This window comes from Gymnogyps californianus, unplaced genomic scaffold (assembly GCF_018139145.2).
Source record: "Gymnogyps californianus isolate 813 unplaced genomic scaffold, ASM1813914v2 HiC_scaffold_54, whole genome shotgun sequence".
Lineage (NCBI taxonomy): Eukaryota > Metazoa > Chordata > Aves > Accipitriformes > Cathartidae > Gymnogyps > Gymnogyps californianus.
Genome location: NW_026114444.1, coordinates 277255 through 302253, shown reverse-complemented (window position 1 = coordinate 302253; position 24999 = coordinate 277255). Strand labels below are relative to the sequence as shown.

General features: G+C 38.0%; 1 protein-coding gene across 1 annotated transcript; it reads right to left on the bottom strand.

Moving 5' to 3' along the window:
- Positions 1–1524: 1524 nt before the first annotated feature.
- LOC127028987 (activated RNA polymerase II transcriptional coactivator p15-like) lies at positions 1525–15629 on the bottom strand. Its single transcript, XM_050914668.1, has 4 exons — positions 15558–15629; positions 13661–13780; positions 7480–7588; positions 1525–5027 (listed from the first exon to the last, which is right to left on the bottom strand). Exons 1-4 carry the CDS (start codon positions 15627–15629, stop codon positions 4948–4950), a joined length of 381 nt encoding a protein of 126 aa, XP_050770625.1. The 3' UTR covers positions 1525–4947.
- Positions 15630–24999: the final 9370 nt, after the last annotated feature.

The window sequence follows — 24999 nt, the reverse complement described above, 5'->3', positions numbered from 1 at the left end:
TCAACAGCCTGAAAATTATTCTGACACATTAGCCTATTAGTGAAAGCAGAAAACATTTAAATTTAAGGTGTGAAACTGTTGTTCTTTAGATAGCTATTCTCTATACAAGTAACAGGGTTATGTAAAAATCTTACCATTTCTTTACTTCAGCAGTTTTTACCTCATTAACTTCTGCCCAAGTGAACTGATACCTAACAGTAGTCTACTAGGCATGCTGGCCAAGGAGGCATAAAATGTTTTTCTTATTTAGCCTTATCAAATATACCTAGAGATTTCCAAGAACATAGTCTGTGCATTGCACCAACTTTTGCAGTTTTACAGCAAACTCTATTCACCTTTAGGATTATGGAGAGCCCACCTCCTTCCAAAGGACAATAATGTTTTTAAAAACTTGACTCCTCAACCCAACCTCAGTTCCTACCTCAGTTGCCATCCCATCAATGACGAACATATGGATTCATTCAAATCAAAAAGTACATTGAAAACCAAATTAAGCAGATCTTACAAAAAATAACATTTTTGTTCAATGAAGCGCCATACCAAGGGAACAGCTGTGTCACCAAGTTCTCAGCTTTTAAGTTATCCCCATAACTAATGGCATGTCCCTCTGCTCACAAGACAGCACAATTTAAGCTTCCCTGATAAACCATCACTGAGCGAAGGAACATTTATTTCAGTTCTTCAGCAGGTGTCTTCACATTTTTACATAACAATATTAAGTTGAGAGCAGGGGACAATAAGCTTGATTCACAACAGGAAAAACATTGCATATCAGATTGCTCTTCCATATGTAGTCACCAGAGCTATAGTCAAAGATGAATCCTACCAATAAGTCGATGGCAGTAAATGGGAAATAGGTAGGACACGATGACCCTCCATCAACTGCATTTCTTCCCTTTGAGCCAAGGTCATTTCTGATTCTGTGGCTATAAATTGCTAAACTAATCAAAATTACTTGAAGAAAAATCTGTTTGGTTCAAGTCTACAGTCAGTTAATCCACTCCCTACAGATCAGTCACAGCAAGCACGTGAAAAACAAATATCCTTCCTAAAGAAGCCTACACTAATCTAACTATGACCAATGATAGAAAAAAGCTTCTCACCCATTTATTCATCTAATCTATCGTTACATTTATTGTCAGATCAAAAAGAAACTCCACTCAAAAGATAATCAGCCATTTTCTTAACAGTAGCAACTTATCAGGCACTTTCCTTCTGTTTGGTGTTTGAAAGTGTGTTTATATCTGCTGCTTCCATATTCACATTACACTTGTTCTATCATAACGAAAAACTTCTATCCCTCTGGGCTAACACAAGCAACTACCCACCCACAAAAACATGGACCAAGTATAAGATGATTAAGTTTTCAAATCTCCAAATTACAAGTTGCAAGAAACAAATTGTTATGAAAACAGCTATTTAAGAAAAAATAAGTTTTAGTGCAGCTAAATTTCTATTAAAAATAACACTATGTCAACAGAAGTCTTCATTTATTTCCAAGTGTTCAAATTGTTATTACACATATGCCATTTAACTACTTTTTATTTGAACATTAAGATAATTACAGTTGGAGGGCGCATATTTCCAGTGGCCTCTCTGCAGTAGATACCACCAGAACAAAACATGAAACATTCCACATGGTTAACAATACAACATTTGAGTTACCAGAATTACAATCATCAATTTTTTGCTAACAGATCACATATGAAGTACATAACTGGGGCATTTCCTTTAACAGAAATATCAAACTTAGTACTGCATTTGTTTAACTTCATATTGAACATCTCTACATAAGAGCAACATTGTACATGACAGTTTGATTTAGCACACATATGGTACTTTGGCAGCTCTGTGATGTATTTTTCCTCCTAAGCTCCACAATAGGTTTAATTTATAAAACATATTGCTAATATGCCCAGCATAAATATCAAGAATCAAATGCATCTTTCTTTTGCCACTTCAATGGGAAAGGGAGCAGTGTTTTTATCTCATATTACACAGTCTTTTCATACATGCACAATTTTCTTCCATGGACACTTCTACATGTACCCTAACTACCATTTTGTCTGCAAGAAAATAATCTTTATTCAAAAAAATCTGAATTTTCTTCTCAAAATTAGAAAGACTACAGCCATAGACAATTACATGACAAATCACTATCAACTATTTATTTCAAAATAACATTGAATGTGTCAAATTTTTATCAAGTAACTAGCACATCAGTTATCTGAGGTGCAATGAATTCCCTCACGATTAAACACATCCCATTTTGAGTTCATTTATGAAACCAACTAGTTTATTAGTTACCTTTTTCGTAGGACAGTCATGCAGACGTTAAGACTGGCTCAGGTAAAATATATGATATTTTATCATTATTACATGCAGAAATATAACTGGCAGATGGAAAACTATTTTTAAACACACTAGCTAAGTAAAAATCAAACTGCCCCAAGTTTTCTCAAGTAAAATGGGATAAACAGCTCCAGTAATTATCATCACAAATTCAGCAAGGGTGTTATCTATAAGAGGAACTAATAGTTCTTGGTTAACAAATACTAATTTCTTCGAACATCTCTACCATCAGTTTCCACAAGAGAACTAATCATTATATTAAAACTTTTTCACTTACTCCCCCAAAATGAATGAATTTAATTCTCCACCTTCCTGAACACAATTATATTGTACTCTGATACACAACTGCCATCCAATGACCTGCTACCACAGTAGTCTAAGTGAGGACAATGTTCCCTCTATTATGATAATCATGCACTTTAAAGTAGCCACATGAAAGTTGAGGTAAAATGGGTGAAATATGGTTGCAAAATTTCAGATTTAAAGGGAAAAAGGAATCATATATACATACTGCAAATAAAAAAAAACCACCTAGAATTTGTTGATAGTGATCTGAAGCAATTTATTTCATTCATTCATCTGTGAAAATTTTAGCAGATATTTCATATTTATTCTATTTGGTCCAAATACCCCTACATGCCATTAAGAGTCACTCAAAAAAGAACGTTGTGCCCAAAAATGCAGCTGCTACCACAAAACATCTCTTCACCCATTTATTCACCCTCAAGCAGTTCTTAAAAACTCAGATTTCCTGAGCTATGCAAAAACAGATCTTAACTTTATTTGAAATATGTCAGCAATGGATAAGTTAAAAAGCAGGTGGAGGTATTTGACATAATATTTAAATTAAATATATATTTAATTTGATGAAGTCACCCTTCAATACCCATTTGTATTGAATTATAAACTCTGCAGTACAGGAAAAGTCTGTGTATGGCACTTTGCAGACATGCATGGAAGTCCTGTTCTGCTATATAAACAATTATATTAAGATATTTCAAAATTAAACAAATAGTAAATCCTGTTTATGTATACAAAAGTTAAAAAAATACATTAAATTTAACATCGAATGGGAAAATTACAGCTGAACCAATAAGTTGTACATTCACGACATAGTCTTGAAATGTCAATTTTCATGAAGTTGTTTCATCTTCTTCCTTCGATTAACTGAATTAAGTCAGAAAAACCCTTCTCCAATTCTGCTAACATACATTTCTTCACTGTAGTTATTATGTGTCAGCTAACTTTGATCTTTCACCATTAACTTCTGTACTGGCATGCCCCTTATTTCTCCAAGTTCTACTAAACCATCACATTCTCTCTTCTTCATTCCATAGTTTGTGACACCTACCAAGAAGCCCTTCAACTGGGGCAGCATCTAGTCTAATAGAGCTTCCACTGGACAGAAGCTTCTCTTACCAGAATAGTACACTGGTAGACAAGCGAAGTTCACTAGAGTCACGATCCACTATGTACCAGCACTCCATTGTAAGCACTAAGTATCTTCTGTACAAAAGATAAAACAGTTGTGCACATGTAAGCCACACAAGGCAAGCCAAGTTAAATGGTTTGGGCAGGCAGTGTGGACAGGGCAGGGAAGCATGATAGCCAGATGTTTTGGCTGAAGCAATTTTAACCCTGTTTGACTGTGTAACCTGTGTTACAGCCTAGTTTAAGCATCGTTGTTTACACAATACTCTCAAACGAACAAAAGCCCTACAAAGACAGGTTAACTGTTCTTTTCTATAGACTAACTAGTCAGTATGTGTTCAAGAATGAATTTAATGCAAAGCTTGAAAAGGGTACCTAACTAATAACCATTTTCGGAGCTTTTAAATACTATCTTACTCTGAGGTATATGTCTATTACTGTAAAAGTTTATGCATCACATTCTAAAATCTAGGGTCCAAGAATAAAGGCTTATTGTATTTTCTAAGTCAAGTAAGCTATAGAAAAACAGGAAGAAATAGTGTGCAGCTTGTGTTCAAGTGTTATTGTTTAGCATAACACTTCATGCTAGTAATGCAAAAAAGTCTATATACTCAGGACTGTTTAACTCTGAATAAATACAGTAAATTAGCAAATACAGTATTTAAAATTATCTACAAAAATGTGTTTTACCAGGAATTCATTGTTTGTATCAAGTCTTAAAGCAGAAAGCTGTCAGGGCAATACCAAAGAGTATGAAATAAAAGAAAAAGAAAATTAAATGGAGACATTTTAAGAAATCTCCTCAGAAAACAAATTCACATTAACGGTTAACTAAACTGAAACTAAAACAAAGACCAAAGCTATTAGGTGGCCTTATCAGCAAACACCTTCAGTCAAAAGGCCATAAACACCTATGCTTTACATATTATTTGATTTGTTTATTTTATACCATGAGGTGAAAGCTACACATTTCCTTTTAATAAAGCATACACAAATAGCCTCACTCAGAATACACTTTTAATGCACATAAAAAAAGTATTCATCTTACAAATTGTTTTGCAATCCAAATATACAATAGCTTGGAAAACAATACTTTAGAAAACAAAAGCCAATGTAAAAAGACCACTTAACTAAAATGATAAAGGTTTCTGTATAGCTCTGTATTTACAGTTTTCTTACTGCATCATCAATATCAGAAATCTGTTCCTTCAGCTGATTCCACTGTTCTGGATTTAAAGAAATACCTGAAATGCATTAAAAATAAATACTTAGGACAAAAAGAAAATTGTAGTGCAGGATCTTGCATAATTACTGTCAAGGCTGGTTTCATACACAAAGTCTATGTCACAACTATTAATGCTTAAGCTACCTCAAGCGTAACAACCATCTCAGTTACAAAGTTAAACTACTCATTTGGAACACTTCAGTTTAACTTTAGACCTTAGCTTATCTCTAAACAAGTTAAACTTACAAAGAAAACGAGTGCAGTATAACAAATTCATTCACAAGTGTTAGGCTAAACACAGGAAGTGAAATACAGCTCTGGCCTTGATAGAAGGCAGCACAAGAGAAATGTAGGAAATCAATTGTATTCCTGTTGACTCCTAAAAGCCATACCTCTGTGGACTGAACTTCTATGCACTTTTAAAGTGCCATAATTCTGGGGGTTTCTTTTCCCTCCTGTTTCTTAAAGCACTGTGAATAACATATACTATAAGTAACATTTTGGAGAGACTCTACTCCACTCCCTAGCACTCACAAACCAACATGGAAGTTATTTTTTCACTTCAAGTTCACTATAGCTTCTAGTGACATTTAATCAATAATTATTCAGTGCCCCACAACCCATCTCCTCAGTTCTAAATTTGTACTTCCTCAAGTTCAAGTCCAGGCACACGTTTCCTTTGTGCTTTAGTCTCCTCATTCTTCCCCTAAAATCTCTATGCAAGTACAGACTCACAGGCCTACCTCTCATACTCTCTCCAGCCAGGCTCTTCTACTATTTACCCCCACTCTCCCCCTCAGTAATCAGGCTTCCTTCATTGCTTTCTCCCTGTAGGTGGAGCAGGACCTGAAGACAGGTGAAATTTTGAATTCCATTTTTGGGGCTCATCTTTTTTTTTTTTTTTCTTCTTCTCCTTCTGTCATCACTGTCTTATCAGAGCAGCAAGCAGTCTGCACAGAGCTATTCTAAGCAGTTTTCCACCAGTCTTTAGAGGGCAGGTTTCTTTTGAAAACAGTTAGGCCAGGTGTGCTAACCATTATTAGGGGACCAAATGTCATCAAGATGCCCCGAACAACATATCAGATAAACTGCATGCAGTTCAGATCTGCTGTTGGAAACAATCTGACACAACAATTCTAAACTGTTGAGGGAGGTGGGGGTGTGTGTGTGTCTATATTTTATTACACAATTTCAACTGTTCATACTGGTTTTAGGATAGCTAGATAAGGGGCTCATAAGTGCATCAATGGAACATTAGACTCACATGCTGATTAATTAATAAAATTAATTATTATTAATTTTATCCTAATAAAATTCAGATCCTTTTGCCACATTGATAAACATTTCTATCTACATCACGTAATTTTTGTCACTTGGCATACCCATCAAGTTTCATTGTGGTTTACCACTCAAACTGCATATACTTTTGATTTCCACCTCAAAACACAGCAGTTTAAAATCCTTAGAAGTTGGAGTAATCTTTTTTGTTAAGTAGCAGCAACACATCCAAACCAAGAAATTTTCCTGTACAGTACTAGTACACCTGTTCATACAAACCTATTCTCAGTGGTTATTTAAGAGCTGTTGAAAACGTTTCTCAAGCTTTCCAAATGTCTATTTGCTCCTGGACACGCTAGGAGAATGTAACAAACCTTATGCTGATTCTACGTTAAATGTCTTCAATCTCCAGGACGTTTCATACTTACCTCTTTCCTTGGTGCAATATGAAAAATTATTAAAAGTAAGCTTTTCTAACAGAAGCAACGTGACATTAAGGAAAGCACTACTACTGCAACTATCATCGCATCCCCATCTTGCAGGTGGCAAAGTTCTGAAAATGGTTCGGTGAAGGCATGCCATAAAAAGTAGGTATGGGAGTAGCAATTAAAGGTACAATGGCTTATGCTGTGTTGCAGATTAGAAGCACAGTACCAAAACTTGAACACTTGAGGTATTTTCACCTGAACTAAAATGTTAAAATATTTTTTACAAAATTAGTCACATTAAATATTTTAATTATTTTAATCTAAAATTTGACAGAAATTGAAAATCATCATTGTTTTAAAGAAATTAACATCTTATTACAAATTAACTTAAATCTTTTCAGTGACTTTTGAAATAAGAAATCCAATTGTAATAAAAGCAAGAAATGGAGTTAAGTTAATCAATGGGAAAAATGTATGGCTATGTATATAATTCCCATACCAAATTTGCTTGTATTTGATGCCTTGTTTTCCATAAATCATGGGGGATTCATTTAGGAAAACAGACTCAGGCCAACGAAACCACTTTGCTTTTGTTTATAATCTACAGATAAAACTAATCATTTGTTAAAATATAAATTATAAAAAAGTAAAAATATTACTCTAAAAATACCATGTAGTAACAAAGTATAAAAATCCAATACACAAAGTTCTCCAGCAAACTGCAGACAATGTTTTAATATGAAATAACATGAAGCAGAACAATACCTTTTCTGCCAGGCTTCATTTCACCTTCTTGATCCATCCAATATTCTCTAATATCAATTAAGACTTTCCCTTTAAAGTCACGAACACTGACATACCTCATTTTGCCAATCTGTCAAAACACATATAAGAATATCTTTTAGATATTTTACATATTACAGCATTCACTTTTCCCAGCAGTATCAGACTTGGACATGTGACATTGCACGCCGCAGCTTTAGACACCAGAGAAACAACTAGTTCAAGAGCTTAATCCAGCGTAGTCAGTAGGCAAATAAGTAATGACAATATAAATGGATGAACAACTTAAAACCAGTTGAGCATTCAATGCTCAATGCAAAAGTGGCTCTCCTAGAATAAAAATACCTATATTCTTAACAAGCTTAGCTCTTACAAAACCCACTAATTTACTGTTTTCTGAAATAAAATTTTGCCTCTATTATAACCATCTTTGTTAGTAGCAGTTGTAAACAAAGAGGGAAGAGGGAGCTCTACTCCCAAATCTAAATTTTAGTCCATTCCATATGTACAGAAATCAAATTAGATATTCACATGAGATAAGCACAATTTCTAGAGGGGTTTTGTTTGGGGTTTTTTTTTCCCCCTCCCTTTTTTTTTTTTCTTCCTCCTTTTTCTTTTTTTAAAAACAGTAAATACAGATGGAAACGAAAGTAAGTCACCGACTGTCCCATGCCTGCTCCCAAGTTCTCATGGCACTTCATTGAAAGTGTGGTTAAAAGACTATCACACTGTATCAAGTGTTCAAAAAAAACCATCCAAATCCTTTAAGTTTACCAGCATGTAGCACAGTATGAAATGGCTTTGGAATTTCATAATTTCACACCACAGTGACTTAACTGAATTATGAAGGCTTCTTTTTTCTTAGGACAAGAAAAAAAAAAAAGGGGGAGGGGGAAGGGAAGAGAGACAACATGCACACTGACAACTATGCATTACGCTACATATTTAGGCTTTATAAAATTTTTCCAAGTTTAATAAAAAACTATTCATTCACATAAATTCAAAGCATAATGTGAATTTGAGAATCAGAAATTAGATAATAAAAACACAGTCAAATACAACTCATGTAAGAAATTCTTAGTATTCTGTATGCGCTTTCTGGATACACTTTATGAAGAAAGAACACATTATAAAGTAAGCAATTTTAAAAATAGAATATTCCTTCCTGATAAAACATTAGTTTTAGTTTTCAACTTACTTAATTTATGCATCTTGCACTTTGACATAATTTAACAGGGGGCCAAACACATCTTACTAGCATTAAGTCTGACCAGAAAGCATGAACAACTCTCCAATCAACTAAAATCATCCACAGATGTTTAAGTCATAAAAGCTGTTATTTCACAAAATATATATAAACAAGTATGCTTTCTGTTTGCTTAAAGTAATTTTTCTTCTTATACAGATCATGCTAAATTAACTCTAAAATTTATTTTAAAACAATTGGGACATCTTTAGATACCATAAGCCTGAAGCAGTTGTTTTCCTACTTCAAAGCATCCTTTAAAATGAACAAGTTTATAAGATAGTACTGTGAAAGTATTTACTAAATCAATCACAAAATACTATCTTATAAATACTTTCACAGTACTACAAATTTAACATTCAAAAATAAGGTATGATGTCACGGTAGCTGAGTTCTTTCAGACCAAACTTGGTACCATGCCCAAGTCCGTCAGCACTGCTGGCAAAGGATATCCTAAATAGCCTACATGAACATTTCTTGGTTTTACCCTATAACGCTTCAGTGACATTTAAGGTCACCTGTAAACCAGCTTCAAGTAGTAGTACTCCATAACATCTTTTTTTCCAGGTCTATCAAAGAATATTAGTGCATTGTCAAGTAATTCCAGATTTGCTCTAAGAAATAAAAACTGATACAATATAGCAGATTATAGCTGCAAATACAGTAAAAAGGTTTAGGATTTGACTATTAAAGATAAGACTACATGTCTTAATTCAACTACAGTAAGGCGAGGGGCAATAATAGAGAGTACACATCATTTAGTCAGTAAGTCTACCTTAAATGTAAACAGTTCCATATGAAAATGCTGAAATTTAGGTTTTACATCACTGTCTAGATTTCAGCTGAATGCTCACATTAAATTTCAAATGTTTAGTTGAACTCTATGCAAAACAGTTGCCACCGCTAAAAGCTTTAAATAGGCTTCTAAAGTATAGTTTAAAAACCTCAACCAAAATTTAGATTTATTTAAGTAAATGTTTCTTGAAGTTCAGTAACCTGCAATTCTGGCATTGAGTCATTTCTGAACAATTCTTTGTTCACACAGCAGCTGATAGTCCTAGAATAATTTCACTGTGTCCTGGTTTTGGCTGGGACAGAGTTAATTTTCTTCCCAGTAGCTGGTACAGTGCTGGGTTTTGGATTTAGTATGAGAATACTGTTGATAACACACTGATGTTTTCAGTTGTTGCTAAGTAGTGTTTATCCTAAGTCAAGGATTTTTCAGCTTCTCACGCCCAGCCAGCAAGAAGGCTGGAGGGGCACAAGAAGCTGGGAGGGGACACAGCCAGGACAGCTGACCCAAACTGGCCAAAGGGCTGTTCCATACCATATGACATCATGCCCAGTATATAAACTGGGGGGAGTTGGCCGGGAGGGGCAGATCGCTGCTCGGGAACTAACTAGGCATCGGTCGGTGAGTGGTGAGCAATTGCCTTGTGCATCACTGGTTTTGTATAGTCTAATTCTTTGAGTATTATTATTGTCATTTTATTATCATCATCATTTTCCTTTCTTTCTGTCCTATTAAACTGTCTTTATCTCAACCCACAAGTTTTTTTTTTTTCCCCAATTCTCTCCCCCATCCCACTGGGTGGGGGGAGTGAGGGAGCGGCTGCGTGGTGCTTAGTTGCCGGTTGGGGTTAAACCACGACACACTGATCTAAGACACCTTTGTATCTCTGTAATCACATTAGTGTTCCAAGGGCTGTATTGATTTATAGCAGGGTAGTTACTGCAATTCAACCTTCACAGACAAGTTCATATGCTTTTTATTAAATATCACAGCTCCTTAGATATACTATTCTATTGAATTAAATAAATCAGAAGACATTAAAAATATTATTTCCAGGTTTCCATTTCTTAGAATAAAATGCACTGAACTGTGTCTAGGTTTCTTTCACAGCTATGCAACTGACTTCCTGTATGAGTTTCAGCAACCACCTTCACCATTTTTCCTCCTATTTCCAGTTTGCCTTGATTAAACTGTATACACACCGTGGAAGTAGAAACAGCAAAAAAAGCATCCTTCTTTCTTAGCTGATAACTATATGTATCGCATTAGAAGCAGCACAATAAGCTAAAATAAACTCCTAGAATAGAGAGTACTGTAAACAGCCGAGATCTGCAACACAGCAAATTGGTTTAGCACATTAATTCTGAAACTTAGGTGGTCACTGATGCATTTCACAATCAATCACCTTCCAGAGCATCACAAACATATATTTATCTACTTTCAGGAGCCTACGATAGGTAAAGACATTACACTGGGAAACTGAAAAACTTATTTCTCACAAGTCAAAAAGCAAATTTGACCCAAACTTAAATAAATAAAAAAAAAGGGGGGGAATGGGACAACAGGCAAACTACTTTTGAAGTAACAATTTCTGTGAAATGCCTGATCACATCATGTGGTTCCACTCTGGATAGTCATTAATACTGTATCCTGACAGCATTAACAAACCTTATCCAAATTAGGCATAGGTAGATGACAGGATTTGTCAAACTAACCAAAGCACATGATGCAGAACTCATGTTGGCTCGAAGTCACAGACAGGAATCTAATGTATCAACACTAAACCCTTCCACATTAACATGAATAATGCTTGTCCTTAGGGCCTCTAGTAATACATTACAAATGGGAGTAAAATAAATTTCTGCACCCAAATCCTTTAACAAATTCTAAAGTATACTAGGCCACCTATAAAACCTAAAAAGGCCAATACATGTAAATAAATAAAATACACTTGGTCTCTCATAATGAATTAATTCCCTTCTACTTACAATTATTCTATTCTTCATAATTTGTTTCAAGAATACCATTACACCAACATTAGTTTCAAACAAAGATAATAAAACATAGATCTTTATGAAAATGCTGAATCTTCTGAATACAGCAGTCACAATGAGCTCAATATTAAGGGAAGCTGTATACTTTACGAACACAGCCCAAAGGTGTAGAACAGCAAACCACTAAGTTTCACATCATTTGCTGCCACTCCCACACACAATATGGACACCACAGAACTTCTGACTATCCTATGAATGCTTTACAGCCTGATTTCCATCAATTGAAGCCACACTTGTAAGTTATACTGCAAAGTCACTTGCACAGAGATCATTTTACTACCGTGGGGAAGCAGAAAGAAGAGTTTCTAGTATTACTAATAGTCCTAGAACAAACAAAACCATACCTAAAAAATTAACATGCAGCTAGATCTTCTAGCATGCTCTCCTGGGTAGGGGGAAGTATCCTCAGACCTACAGTGCTATTTCTACACTGAAACAGTTGCATCTTAGTTAACGCACATAAGCTGACGTAGCATGAAAAAACCCACAATGCTTCACATAATAAGCAATCTAAAAAACCTTTTGTTGTTGAGTAATTAAAAGGCAGGCAGAGACTAAGGAACACTGATAGTTTAGGTCAAGGTGATATTGAAATATTTTTTCTGTATTATACTCAACACTGGAAGAATCCTGCTCTTATCAGACTAATATGAGTCCTCTACTGTCTGTTTTTAGTAACTTTTTATTATCTTAGGTCAAAAAGGTTGAAAGAAATCAGAGCACACAAATACTTTTGCTTTTATTTGAAAGGGTTGGTGTTTTGGGGTTTTTTTTGTAGGTGGTTTTTTTGGGGTGGGGTTTTTTTTTTTTTTCTTTCTTTTCTTCATCGGGAGAGCATTAAAAATTTTAACCTTTTTCCCCAAGGCTGGAATTTCTGAACCTATTACAAACATAGCATAAAGCCTATATGTAGGGGTTTTTTGAGTTCTAACTGCAGTTCACCTCATTAGGTGTAGAAGATTCTATCTCATTTTTCCTACATGGATCAAAGCACACCCCAACAGAACTAAAAATATTATATTCTTCCTTCGATAGGGAAGTCCAGGCATTGATGCCCGGTGTCTTAAATTGAAGCTCTCCCTCTAACTATACATGAAGAGTAAAGTGAGAATTGATACATTAAAAATAACTGTCCTGTATTACAGTATCAGTTAAGCAGGTCTCTCTAGAAATTTTTTTTTTTTTTTGCGCCATATTACTTTGCACAGCTACAGCCCAAAACCATTTATTTTGCCTTACTCGGTGTTGGGACCATCTTATTAGGCACCGCTCTCATATCCTTTCACAAAATTAAGAATCAAAGTCTCCAAGAATTTAAGTTCCTTTCCTATCCCCTGCCCCTTTCAAGCCAGCTAATCACAGACGTTTAATAAGTCTTGATCCACGCCCCTAAAACAGGTAATTCTGAACTACGTATATTGTTGCACAGCTTTCAGCGCACACTGCTACTGCCTCAGCTAACCCCAGGAACTGCAATACCCTGAATTCACAAATGCTTCTTGCTACTGAAAAACGTACATTCATCCCATCTTAAAAATAAGGACAATGTCAAAAATTGCAATCTTTTTAGATGTTCAGCGATAAAAACCTGCATCATAAAGGAACAAGCAAAACTTATTCCAAGACACTGTCTTATAAGACAGAAGCCAAGTTGCCCTTGACCTAGTTAAACAGGAATGAAGAGTCCATACTTTGGTTTCCAAGAACCTTTCTTTCAAGATCCCTGATTAAAAAACATTTCCATGTAGAGACTGTCCTGATCTAATATTTACAGTATACTCATGGTAAGTGCTATATTTACAGACAAAATGACTACCCAGAGAGTTACCATGGGCAAAGACATGAGGGTTAGAATCAATTGCCACAACTTAAGATTCTTTTACTCTGCTGAAACCTGACAACACTTTTTCTGAGCATCTCATCTGCATGCTAGCATCATAATCCCCTTTGGCCAAGGCTTCAGGAGACCAAGCACTATGCTATCAAGATATTCAAATCGCCTCATAAAATTTATACTGTATATGATGTAAATGGTTACCTTAACCAGGCTCTAAGAGTCATCAATTTTACCTGAAACATATTCTCATCTCTGTTACTGCTTTGCTTAGAAGCAGCTGCACCTTTTGAACTTTCACCAGTCTTTTGTTTCTTTACAGGCTTTTCTGGAGCTGCTTGCTTTTTCCGCTTTGCCTTGGAACAAGAATAAAAAAAAGAAATGCATGAACCACAACTCCTTTTATAAGTTACAAAAAAGTTTACGTTAGAGGTCACAAACTACTACTATGCAATACACATTATCATCTTCCTTCTGTGAAGGCAGGAATCCAATACTGTACATTTAGAGTGGAATTTAAAAAAAAAAAAAATAATCTTCAAATGAGCCTATTTCTGTTCCCAGTGAAGTTTACCATAATACTTTGGCTTTAAAGAGAACTGAATTAGATCAAAATACGTTTCAAAAAGCCTACTCTTTTTGTGCAGTAATATTGTCAGTTCAGTAGTTTTAATTAAAATCTTAAAGTCTGATGGAAGTTTCACCTTCCTTTCCACTGAGTGCAATGAAAAATGCAGGACAGTTAACAACTCTTCTAAAAAAGAAAAAATAATAGATGAGGTAATGAAGAAAGGATCTGGAAATCAAATCCAACAGAAGAGGGTTTTTTTTGGTTTGGTGGGGTTTTTTTGTTTTGTTTTTTAAATCTGAGTCCAATCTCTGTCCATAGCATAATAAATTAAACATGTTTTTAAAACATTCAGACGATATCACCTGTAAATCAGATTACTTTGCTAGCAGATGCTACAAAGTTACTATTTCTACTAATGGTTATATAGTAATCATGCCCGCCCCAAGGAAAGAGTAATACAAAGATACCAAAAAATTAGTCTCACCTGCTAGAATCATATTGTAGATAACCTCTTTTAAAAGACAAACAGTTCCAACAAATATGGGAGGTTGTCACAGAAAAAAAACAAACCTTACTGCCCACTGAAGCAGACTGTTAGACTATGTCTTTTCAGGAATACATTCCCCTAACAACAACAAAAAAAAAAAAAATCACCTGACCATTTTCTCTTATATTAAGATTTGACAAAACACCTAATTTGCTAAGTGCAACCAAGTCACATTTGAACCAATTCAGTAAAGCAGACCGAGTCTCTTCACATACTGCACTAAAAGACCTGATGTCTGCATTACCACCTAGCATTTCTTAAAAAGATAAATTCACTGTTGTATTCAATTTTTGTTCGTAATGACTGGTACAGCTGCACAAACTTATAAATTAAATAACTATTAAAAATAAACGAGAACACTAAATTTATGCATTTAAAACAGTTAACGTTAAAATTATCAACTCAAAGACATTCAGGTTGGCTCAGCTTTTAAGTGAGAAACTAGCAGATGGTATTACAGTAAATGTAAGAATCTGAAACAGAGAAAAAGAACATGCAAACAAGATAAGCAAGTGGCACACGGGTGACAGGGCAAGTGGAGGTTTTTGTTTTGGACTTGCAAGTAATCCAGATACCAAAATGAAGGGGGACAGGATGGGGGACAGGGGGGACGGGTGGGGTGGTGTGTGTCCTCAAAATTAATCCAAATTCTTGCCACCAGGGGCAGCTTATACAGAATCCTTCTATCACTTGCCACAAAGCAGCAAAGAATTCCAGGAAACTTGTGGCTAGATATACCATATGGAAAATCCTGAAGAAAGCAAAATGCAACTTAAGAAAAAAAGTTTACTGCAAAGCAAAAAGCATCCACCCAAACCCTAATCTTGAGGGATTTGGGGGTGGGGTTTATTGGTTTTTGTTGTTGTTGTTTTGGGGTGGGGTTTTTTTTTTTTAAGTGTCTGATAAATCATATGGAATGATGTGCATTTTGTGACATAATGCTCACCTAATTCCTTAACCCCAGCCTGAAATATAAGAGTTAATACAGTAGTTATAAACTGCATATAATGTTCACCTTTTTGTCAACTTCACTATCTGAATCACTGGCAGATGAGCTTGAAGACACAAGTTCCTTTGACTTGGGCATTCTAGGAAGAGAAAGATAACATTAGAACACTATACAATGAATATGTTCCATTATGGCTAGAAAGCCATCTTCAAACCTGTTTGTAAAGGCTCATCTTATAAAAAACCCTCCCGAAGACTTTCCTTAACTCTATCCCAGCTGAAACCAGGACACTGCCTTTTCATATAAGCTTTAATACACGTTGTAGATGTGATCTCAAATACCCTTCCCTCTTATATCTCTTCCCCTTTTTGCTGCAACTGCCTTAAATGCAGTGTTTTAGATTCTGAACTGTTTACAAAGGGACAATTTTTCACCAGTTTCACATACCCCCGGGTATGGTAGAAACCATAATGTAAAAAAATACAATACTGTCCTCCAGCTGAATTCTCAATATTACATTCATAAATATAAACGATTAAGGCCCCAGCATTATCTATATTCTTACATGGGCATTCCGCCTAGTTGAATTTGTAAGCAACAGCTGCATAATCATCATACATGAAGCTAAAGTTCCCATCAATAATACAAGAGTCTGAAAAAACATCTTAGTTACAGTGAACTATAGTATTGCAATTAATATTTCCACTGCAGTTTTACCACATCAGTCACTAGAGTCTATTAATTTGCCAGACAAGCGGACATTCAACTTTCCTTGAATGCGTGCTGCCAGGTGTGCTTCTACATCACTCTAGTATGCAAACATGTGGTTAGATATAGTAGTCGAACATCTTGTCTGCTACTAGAAACTCTTTGTAACAAATAAATAGCTCATTTGTTCTTTCAGAATAAAAATAAGCATCGCAGGGAGAAACTGTATAAAATAAACTACAGCTAGGAAAGGCTAATAAAAGATTAAAGAATCATATCTCAGGAAAGAAAAAGGAATAGTAGTGTTTTTAAACTGGCAATGAAATAAACCACATGCAAAGAACAAAACGGAGTCTGAATAATGCTAATGGATCAATGTGATTCTAAAGTAGGGCAAATTCTGTCGTAATAGTTTGAAGCACAACGATAGAAGCTGTAGCACTGAAAATGAAACAGGGTATGGGAAGCACACATAAGCCACGCTGCAGGATGGAGGCAGAGGAGAGCTGGAACGGGACAATGCAAAGATAAGCACAGCGATGACATGAAATCGGGAAGCCGAACAAGAAGTCTGATACGCAGGGGGCGGGGGCACCAGCAGAGGATAACCCCAGAGTCCGCATCAGGATGAGGGAGTAAGAATATGGAGGAAGGTGGGGGCGGAAACCGGAGGAAAAAGAAATAGGGGGTGGTGGGTGCCCCTCGGGAGAAGCTGGCAGGCAGAGCGTGAGGAGACACCGAAGCACCGGGGAGAGCGAGGGTGGAATGAGGCGGGCCAAGCGAGGACAAGGGAAAGGAAGATGAGAAAGACAAACGAGTACGAGCTAGGAACACCAGGTAGGCGGATCCCAGCCGCCATTTTCCTCCCCTCTTCCTCTTTTCTACGGCTCGTGTTGCCCCCCAGGGGAAAGGAGCGAGGGCCCGATAGGGGGGCGCGAGCAAGGATGCCCAGGTCCTCCCGGGGCAGGGTGGCAGCAAGAGGGGTGCAGGTTACCGGCGGCGGCGGAGAGAAAAGGCAACACACGCACAAAAAAAAAAAAAAAAAAAAAACCAAAAAAAACCCCAAACAAACAAAAAAAAAAAAGGGTCGGGGGTCGTCAGTGGGCATGGTCAGATCCCGGCGTGGGGGGAACGGAGCCGGGCGGTTCCCCACCACCATTTTCTCCCTCACTCAAATCCTCTTTGCCCCCCCAACATGGCAGCGGCTCTTCCTCCCGCCCTATACCCGCTCCACGGCCAGGCATTCCTCCCGCAGGGCACAGCAGGCACTCGAGGAAAAGGGGAAGCCTCGCCACACGATTACCCAACGCGCCTCTCCTGCACCAGGCCGGGAGGTGCCGAGCCCCCGACAGCTAGGGATGGGGGATGAAGAAAATGGCAGCGGCCCCGACTAGACACGAGAGAGAATCCCAATACTCACCTCCTACTCCACACGCGGCTCCTCTACACCACGAGAGAAACAGAAGTGACGCATCGCGGAATCCCCGCCCTTGCCCTGCACCACGTGGGAGGGGGCGGGGGAGAGGTGTTTAAAGGGGACGCGTCGCTTTATTACTCGTTCCTACCTCCTCTGCCCTGGCTGGGGCTGCGGGGGGGGGAAGTGGAAATGGAAATGAAAATATGTCTCCCATGGGGCTAGTCCCTGCATCCGCCGCTTCACGCCAATCGAGGGAGGTCTGTGGGGCTGACGGCTGGGCTCTGCCCGCAGCCCAGCCTGGAGCCAGGTCCCGCCGGGGCTGCGGCCCCGCTGAGGGGAGACGCCGCCGAGGCCGGGCCTTCATCAGCTGCCTGCCCTCCGCTGAGGGGCTGTGAGAGGGGGCCGGGAGGAGGGCCCTTAATAAATAAAAGGAACCCTTAAAAAAAAAAAAAAAATCTGTAAATTGTTGTTTTCTTTTGCACACTGCAGCGGTTCCTCGATCTCGTTTAGAGCCACCCCGCCAGCAGCCGCGCCCGAGGGAAGGAGAGGAAACGCTGTGAGGTAGCTGCGTTGACTTTGCATACTGAAACCGCGACACCTGAGGCGCTGTTCAGGAAAGTGCCGGTTCCCCTTTCTTTCACCGGGTGACTTGAGTTTTGTTTTCTTCCTGACGGGCTTTGCGGTTGGGGGGCGGGTGAGCCTTATGGCTCCCATCTTGGCAGTCACCTTGGGTCAAGTGCAGGTCTGAAGTGCTGGGGACAGAAGGTTAAAAAAAAAAAAAACCCTCAGCTTCTGTTCTAAACACTTACTTTTTAAAAGCCCTCCAAGCAAAAAAAACCCTTGAAAATATAATCTGACGATAGTACTGCCTACTATGGCAGTAGGTTTAGTTCATCTAAACAAGTATGCAACAGCTTCTGAGATAAACCAAAATGACACCTCTTTGGAGGGGAGGTGGGGAAAGGTTCCCCTGCCCCCATCTTTGTGAAAGGAGAAGACTTTTAGCAGCCTTTACAAACTGCAATAGGCCAAGCATGCTGTTGGAGCATGAGTGGTTTCATGTTCTGTCTTCCTGTGTTACATATTTGAGCCTGTACTTTCTTTCAGTTTATGATGAGATTTATTAACATTAAAATATTATCGTAGTCAATACAACTTCACACAAAACTAACGCAGCCTGTCATTGTTTGCTTATCACTGTGCCAATAGGTCATGTAGTTGTGCTGTAAGCATGGCAGGATGCAAGTGCTTCAGATACCTGTTATCAGTTTAGTTTAGACCTTTTCTCATTATTACCTCTAGACCTGTGCTTTTGCTACCATGACAATGCAAGCTTTTTGTAAAAAGTGTAAACAAACTATCAGAAATAGGAAGTGGACTCTAGTCCCAATCCTAGCTTCCAGATAAAGCTATTGTTGGTACAGATGGTAGTGGGGTGGTGGGTGATTGGCCTCTGTAGTTCCAAGAACAAACACCTCTTAATAAAGTATTTAAAATCAAAAGTCTTGGGCTTTCTAAATTCCAAAGATCCCTGTTCATTAACATGGGCCAGGAAGATAAACATCATGTTTGAAGTGGGGATAATCCCCAAAAGTCAGCATGAGCGGCTGCAAGTCCTAAGCAATTTCTGAAAAAATACTTATGGGAGGTGGGAGAAGAGGTTTTTAGAAGGGATCCACGAGGTCTGCACAGTCCTCACTATGAATTGAGGTAAACTGGCTCTCAGTATGACCCTTTTTCACTTTAGTAGCAGGAAAACAGGAAGTTAATACCAGAAATTAAAAGTGCACTCTTTTAACTAATTTTTGGAAATTGGCTGTTTCATAATGTTATTATCTTGCAAAACAAAAAGAAAAATAGAAAAATATATAGTTCTTACTACATTCCTGGCCTTTGGAAAATAAAACTATGGTTGTTTACACAGAATCAAAGCACAGTAAATCATATGTGTGTAAATATAGTAATTATCACCACTGTGCAAATATCAAGCTTGTCAAGCCACATAATTGTGGAAGATGAAAGATGATCTTTTAATACTTAATGCTTAACTCCGGGGGGGGGGGGGGGGGGGGGGAACAAAACAAACAAACCTATTCCACACAAGATAGTCTCCACATATGGAATATTAATTTGAAAAAACATAGCTATTCTTTTCAAGGCTTTTACTAACTTTTCATATTAGAATAGTAATGGCAGTTCAGGTCTTTGTAATCCCTATCTGCTTTGCTTTCTTATAGGTCAATACCTGGTACACAAAGAATGCTAAGGTTTTAGGAGCATCACATTCAAATCAGCAATTCTTTATGCATTTTTAATCAAGTCCTTCAGCCTTGAAATAAATCAAAATGACTAAAAGAAAGAGATTTTTTCTGCTGGATCTTAATGAGTTAACCTCTCCCACCTGCAGTGTTTCCACCAAAGCAAGCACCAAGTTTATTTTTACAGCTGAATTCCCAAATAACAGGTCAGTGAGGGGAGGGAGTGTTTGCTAGGACTGGGGATTTCATGTTATGTTTTTCTGTAATGATGGGTTTCTTTTAAGAATTATTCTGGTAGTTGAGCTTAGTGGCTGTTTGAGCTTTTTGGTAAATTACCCTTACTATATTTTATTCTGTTTGAAAAGAAGATATTAAGAAAATATGCTGGCTTTAGAAAAGTGGGGAAGGAGCCTTAATTTTTCAAGGTAAATTTCTTCTGTTACTTTCCGAGTCATCTATCCACCCGAGGGTTATAGTTTACTTTCTGAGCTCTTAAAATAGATTTTTGTAATGGGTTTGTTCCCTCATCAGACACTTTCCTTCTGTAGCTGCCTTAAAAGGACTTAAATTCTTCTAGTTACAGCCTGATTGCCTCATTTCATATCACACATGTCTTTGGCTGAGAAGAATGTTGAAGTATTAGCTTTTTCTTCAAAGAGAAATTTTAGCATGCAGATTTGAATGGGAATGCTGAAAAATACAAGCTTATGCTTCTGATTACATAGCAATTATTAACTGCAGTTGTTGAGTCCTCTTGTTACAAATAGTAGAGCTGGTAGGAAACACATTTTGGGGCAGGCAGAATGAGGGACAGCTCTTTAAGATAAAGTTTTAGTAATCAGTGCTTACTAGTTTAAAAGGTGGGTGAAGAAATTGGCTGAGCAAGGGAAGGTTAGCCTATAATACAGATGCTAATTTTATTAAAGTGTCAGGAAAGAAAGTGTAAGGGATATTGCTAGGCAGTGTTTTTGCTTGTGTGCTGTAACTGGTTCATTTACCGTGTGTATATGATGTGTAATTTGAGTTTGCATTAATGCTTGTGTAACTTTGTATTATGCTTGAGTGTTAGGACGTTGGGTTTTGGGGTTTTGTTGGGGGTTTGGTTTTTTTTTCTGTTGCAATTTGGTATTATAAACACTGATAACTTCCATGTATGATTTAATAAATTATTTTATTAACACTTCTGTTGATATGGTCACTGCTCAATGTCTAAACCCTGTTGTTAAAAGGTAACACTTTTTTGCTTTAATCACTTAAAACTTTGGTGAAAACATCTGGTCTTTGTCTTCACTGCTTAAAAAAAATGTAATTTCACTTTAAAATAAGAAGGCTGATAAGCTGATGAATGTCTTGTCTCTGTGTAGCTATATGAAATAATTTCCAGGTGAGAAGGTAGCATTGGACTCCTTATACTGATTTTAAAAAAAACTCCTATCTAGGGCTTTTACAAAGAGAGCACTAAGTATTAAATTACCTTTTCGGGAAATAAAAGTGCAGCTTTTGTTAACATGTTCTGTACTTACTGTGTAGGAAAGCTTTAATCTGCTGCATCTGCCCTCTGGTGGTCACACAAAGGCACACTGGTAGCAGCTGAGACGTGCGTCTTGGACGTTAAAGTAAATTAGTAGGATTGATGACAATGCATGTTATTTGATGCTTTCTTCTTCTCACCATATTTTGGAGATCTCCTTTCATACAGATGAAATGAAGGTCAAAGATTTGTTTTTCTGAATGCTAGCTTGCCATTTTTGTCTGTGATAATTTTTAGATGCATTGAACTTTGGACAAATAGAGTAGCTGTACTATTTAATCCCAAATTAAAGTTTTGCGTTCCAGTGTATTTTTTAATTCTGGAAATTCTTGGCTATTCTTCTGTAATCTTAATAGGAACAGAGATGGAGAAGTTTTTTTTCCTATTAAAAAAAAAAATCTTTTGAATGTTTCACTAAAGTTTTTCTGACTTTCTTTGCCACATGATTTATACTTTATCACTCCATTTATTTTCCTTCCACTTATGGGTACAGAAATAGGTAAAGTTCAAAATGCCCTAAAGGATCTAATCTGAATTTATTATGGTTTCATTTTGAAGCAAATCTGATACACGTCTTACAGAGATGCAATCTTGTTTTATAACCCACTGAGGTTTTTTTAAGTATAGACTATGAATCTGATCCTGCGAGCTAGTAGTAACGTAAATAGATGTTATGTAATGGTTCACAAAGTCACCAGGAAGCATCAGATTCTTATTGGGAAACTGCTGAGGGAAAGACTTGCATAATACCACTGGGTTTTTTTTTTTTCCAAGAAAATGGGAAACCTTAATTTTTTTTTTGTCACACTTAGTAAGTGTGACTTCTCATAAAACGTTGTAATCTTTTTAAAGTGATATATGCACTGAAGATTCGATATGAAAAATTCAACTGGAAAAGTAATCTGAAACTTCTGCTGAAATTGCAGCTGAATTGGGCTGCCAAACAGGACATATTTATGTGCAGACATATGCAGGGCTGAAATCACAAGATATAGGGTGGAATATTTGAATTAGAATGACTAGAAATTACTTGGATGAAAGAAGTTATGAAACCTATGACAGAAATCTGTATTATGAAAAAGAAAGCTTTTTTTTTTTAACTCGGCTTTTGGAGCCAAAGATTGAAAAGAGGGTAAATATTCCAAATTCAACCTCATCAATCCAGAAGGAATAGGCAATTGCAGGCCTACCCACTTGCAAAATATAACTTTAGTGGTACAGTGTTAAAAGGTGTGTGAATGTCTGTGTGTGTATATAGATGCTTTTTTAATGAAATTGTAATTTTTAATGAAATGTGTATTGAATATGTATATTTATCAGTATATTGGAAGGTTTATAACTGAAAAAACTTGAAAGACTGGAACAAAGAAAACTTCCATTTCCTTTTTGTCCAAGTACTATGTCCAGTGGTCCAATTGTGAACAATTTTTCATAAAAACAAGGAGAGGAGAGTATAGATATCTCATTTATGTATCCCGAGTCCACTGAGGTTCTTGTGGTGGCAGAGGTCATGCCCTGTAAGTTCTTCTATAGAAGATTTGTGTAGAGCCCTCTCCTGAAGTACTCTTGTATATAGCTTCAGGATTAGGGCTTTTGTTTTTCTAAGCAATAGCAATTAAATGTCTTCACCTAATAGCTGCTTTCTTCACAGAAAAGCACTTTGAAAGTGCACCTCAGAAGTTGGAAACTTATTCCTTTTCCCATGCAGGATCCTTTTCCTATTGTGGTAAATTAGGATAAGAAAGAACAAGAGGTACAGTACTATTTAGTTCCTATGCAAAGCTAATAATAATGACCAATAAATTATGTTCAGTGAATTGGCAAGGATGTTTGGCATCTTAAGTTGCTATACTTAATATGTAGCTGTGTGGTGGGTTGACCTTGACTGGCTGCCAGGTGCCCACCAAGCTGCTCTATCACTCCCCCTCTTCAACTGGACAGGGGAGAGAAAATATAACGAAAGGCTTGTGGGTTGAGATAAGGACAGGGAGATCACTCAGCAATTACAGTCACGGGCAAAACAGAACTGACTTGGGGAAATTAATTTAATTTATTGCCGATTAACAACAGAGTAGGATAATGAGAAATAAGAACAAATCTTAAAACACCTTCCCCCACCCCTCCCTTCTTCCTGGGCTCAACTTCTCTCCTGATTTCTCTTCCTCCTCCTCCTCCCCCCCCCCCCCCCCCCCCCCCCGAGTGGTGCAGAGGGATGGGGAATGGGGGTTTGGGTCAGTTCATCACACGCTGTTTCTGCTGCTCCTTCCTCCTCACACTCTTCCCCTGCTCCAGTGTGGGGTCCCACCCACAGGAGACAGTCCTCCACAAACTGCTCCAATGAGGGTCCTTCCCACGGGCTACAGTCCTCCACAAACTGCTCCAATGAGGGTCCTTCCCACGGGCTGCAGTCCTCCATGATCTGCTCCAACGTGGGTCCTTCCCACGGGGTCACAGCCTCCTTCAGGCATCCCCCTGCTCCGGCATGGGGTCCTCCCCGGGCTGCAGGTGGATATCTGCTCCACCGTGGACCTCCATGGGCTGCAGGGGGACAGCCTGCCCCACCATGGTCTTCCCCACGGGCTGCAGGGGAATCTCTGCTCCGGCACCTGGAGCACCTCCTCCCCCTCCTTCTTCCCTGACCTTGGTGTCTGCAGAGTTGTTCCTCTCACATCTTCTCACTCCTCTCTCCGGCTGCAGTTGCGCAGGTTTTTTCCCCCCTTCTTAAATCTGTTATCCCAGAGGCGCTACCACCGTCGCTGATGGGCTCGGCCTTGGCCAGCAGTGGGTCTGTCTTGCAGCTGGCTGGCACTGGCTCTGTCTGACATGGGGGCAGCTTCTGGCATCTTCTCACAGAAGCCACCCCTGCAGCCCCCCCCCCCCAAAAAAAAAACCCTTGCCATGTAAACCCAATACAAGCTGTAATAATGTAAGCTTTAGATGATAAATGACTTTCCTCTTCTCGTTTGTTTTATGAACAAAAATATCTTTGTTGAAGTCTTACTGTCTAAGATGATTGCTGGTACTGTGGGATAAGGGAAACCCGTGCTTTTGTGAAGATTGTGGGAGATCCCAAGCAGGGATGTTTTGAATAGATGTGGCTTATGGAAAAGAAATACTTCTAAAATGATCACTTTTGAATTAATCCAGGAGTGAGTTTTATGAGTCTTGATTAGTTTAGATGATTAGAAAAGTGCACATCATAGTGAGGACAAAGTACACAAATGAGATGCAAGTATTTAAGGATTTAAGTTTTGCTTTGTTCAGACCTTTGAGAAGCATCATGGGGAACAGATGCAAATTCAGTCACTTTGAATGGGAGGTTATTGCACTGATTGTAATATACTGCCCAACAGGTTTTAGGAGCAATCTGATGGACTGCTGGTTCCTAGAAACTTCAGATAAATGGGCCCTGTATGGGTGAGGCTTTACCTCACATGTACAATAAGCACATGGGAACTATTGCACAATTTATTTGTGGACATGCATCAGCTGTGGCACCTTGGGGACAGGTCAGACAATGTGCACATGGCTTTAGCTGGATGACAGCTACGTTGCTCTTCATGTGTGTGGTTGTGGTGGTACACCCCGGGGCCC

Bases quoted from the DNA above. Each gene is read 5' to 3' on its own strand.
- LOC127028987 (XM_050914668.1), bottom strand. From the start codon at position 15,629: ATGCCCAAGTCAAAGGAACTTGTGTCTTCAAGCTCATCTGCCAGTGAT. The intron at 13,781-15,557 runs GTGAACATTATA...TCTTGTTCCAAG, and splicing joins ATAGTGAAGTTGACAAAAAG to GCAAAGCGGAAAAAGCAAGC. The intron at 5,028-7,479 runs GTATTGTTCTGC...AATGCATTTCAG, and splicing joins AATGAAGCCTGGCAGAAAAG to GTATTTCTTTAAATCCAGAA.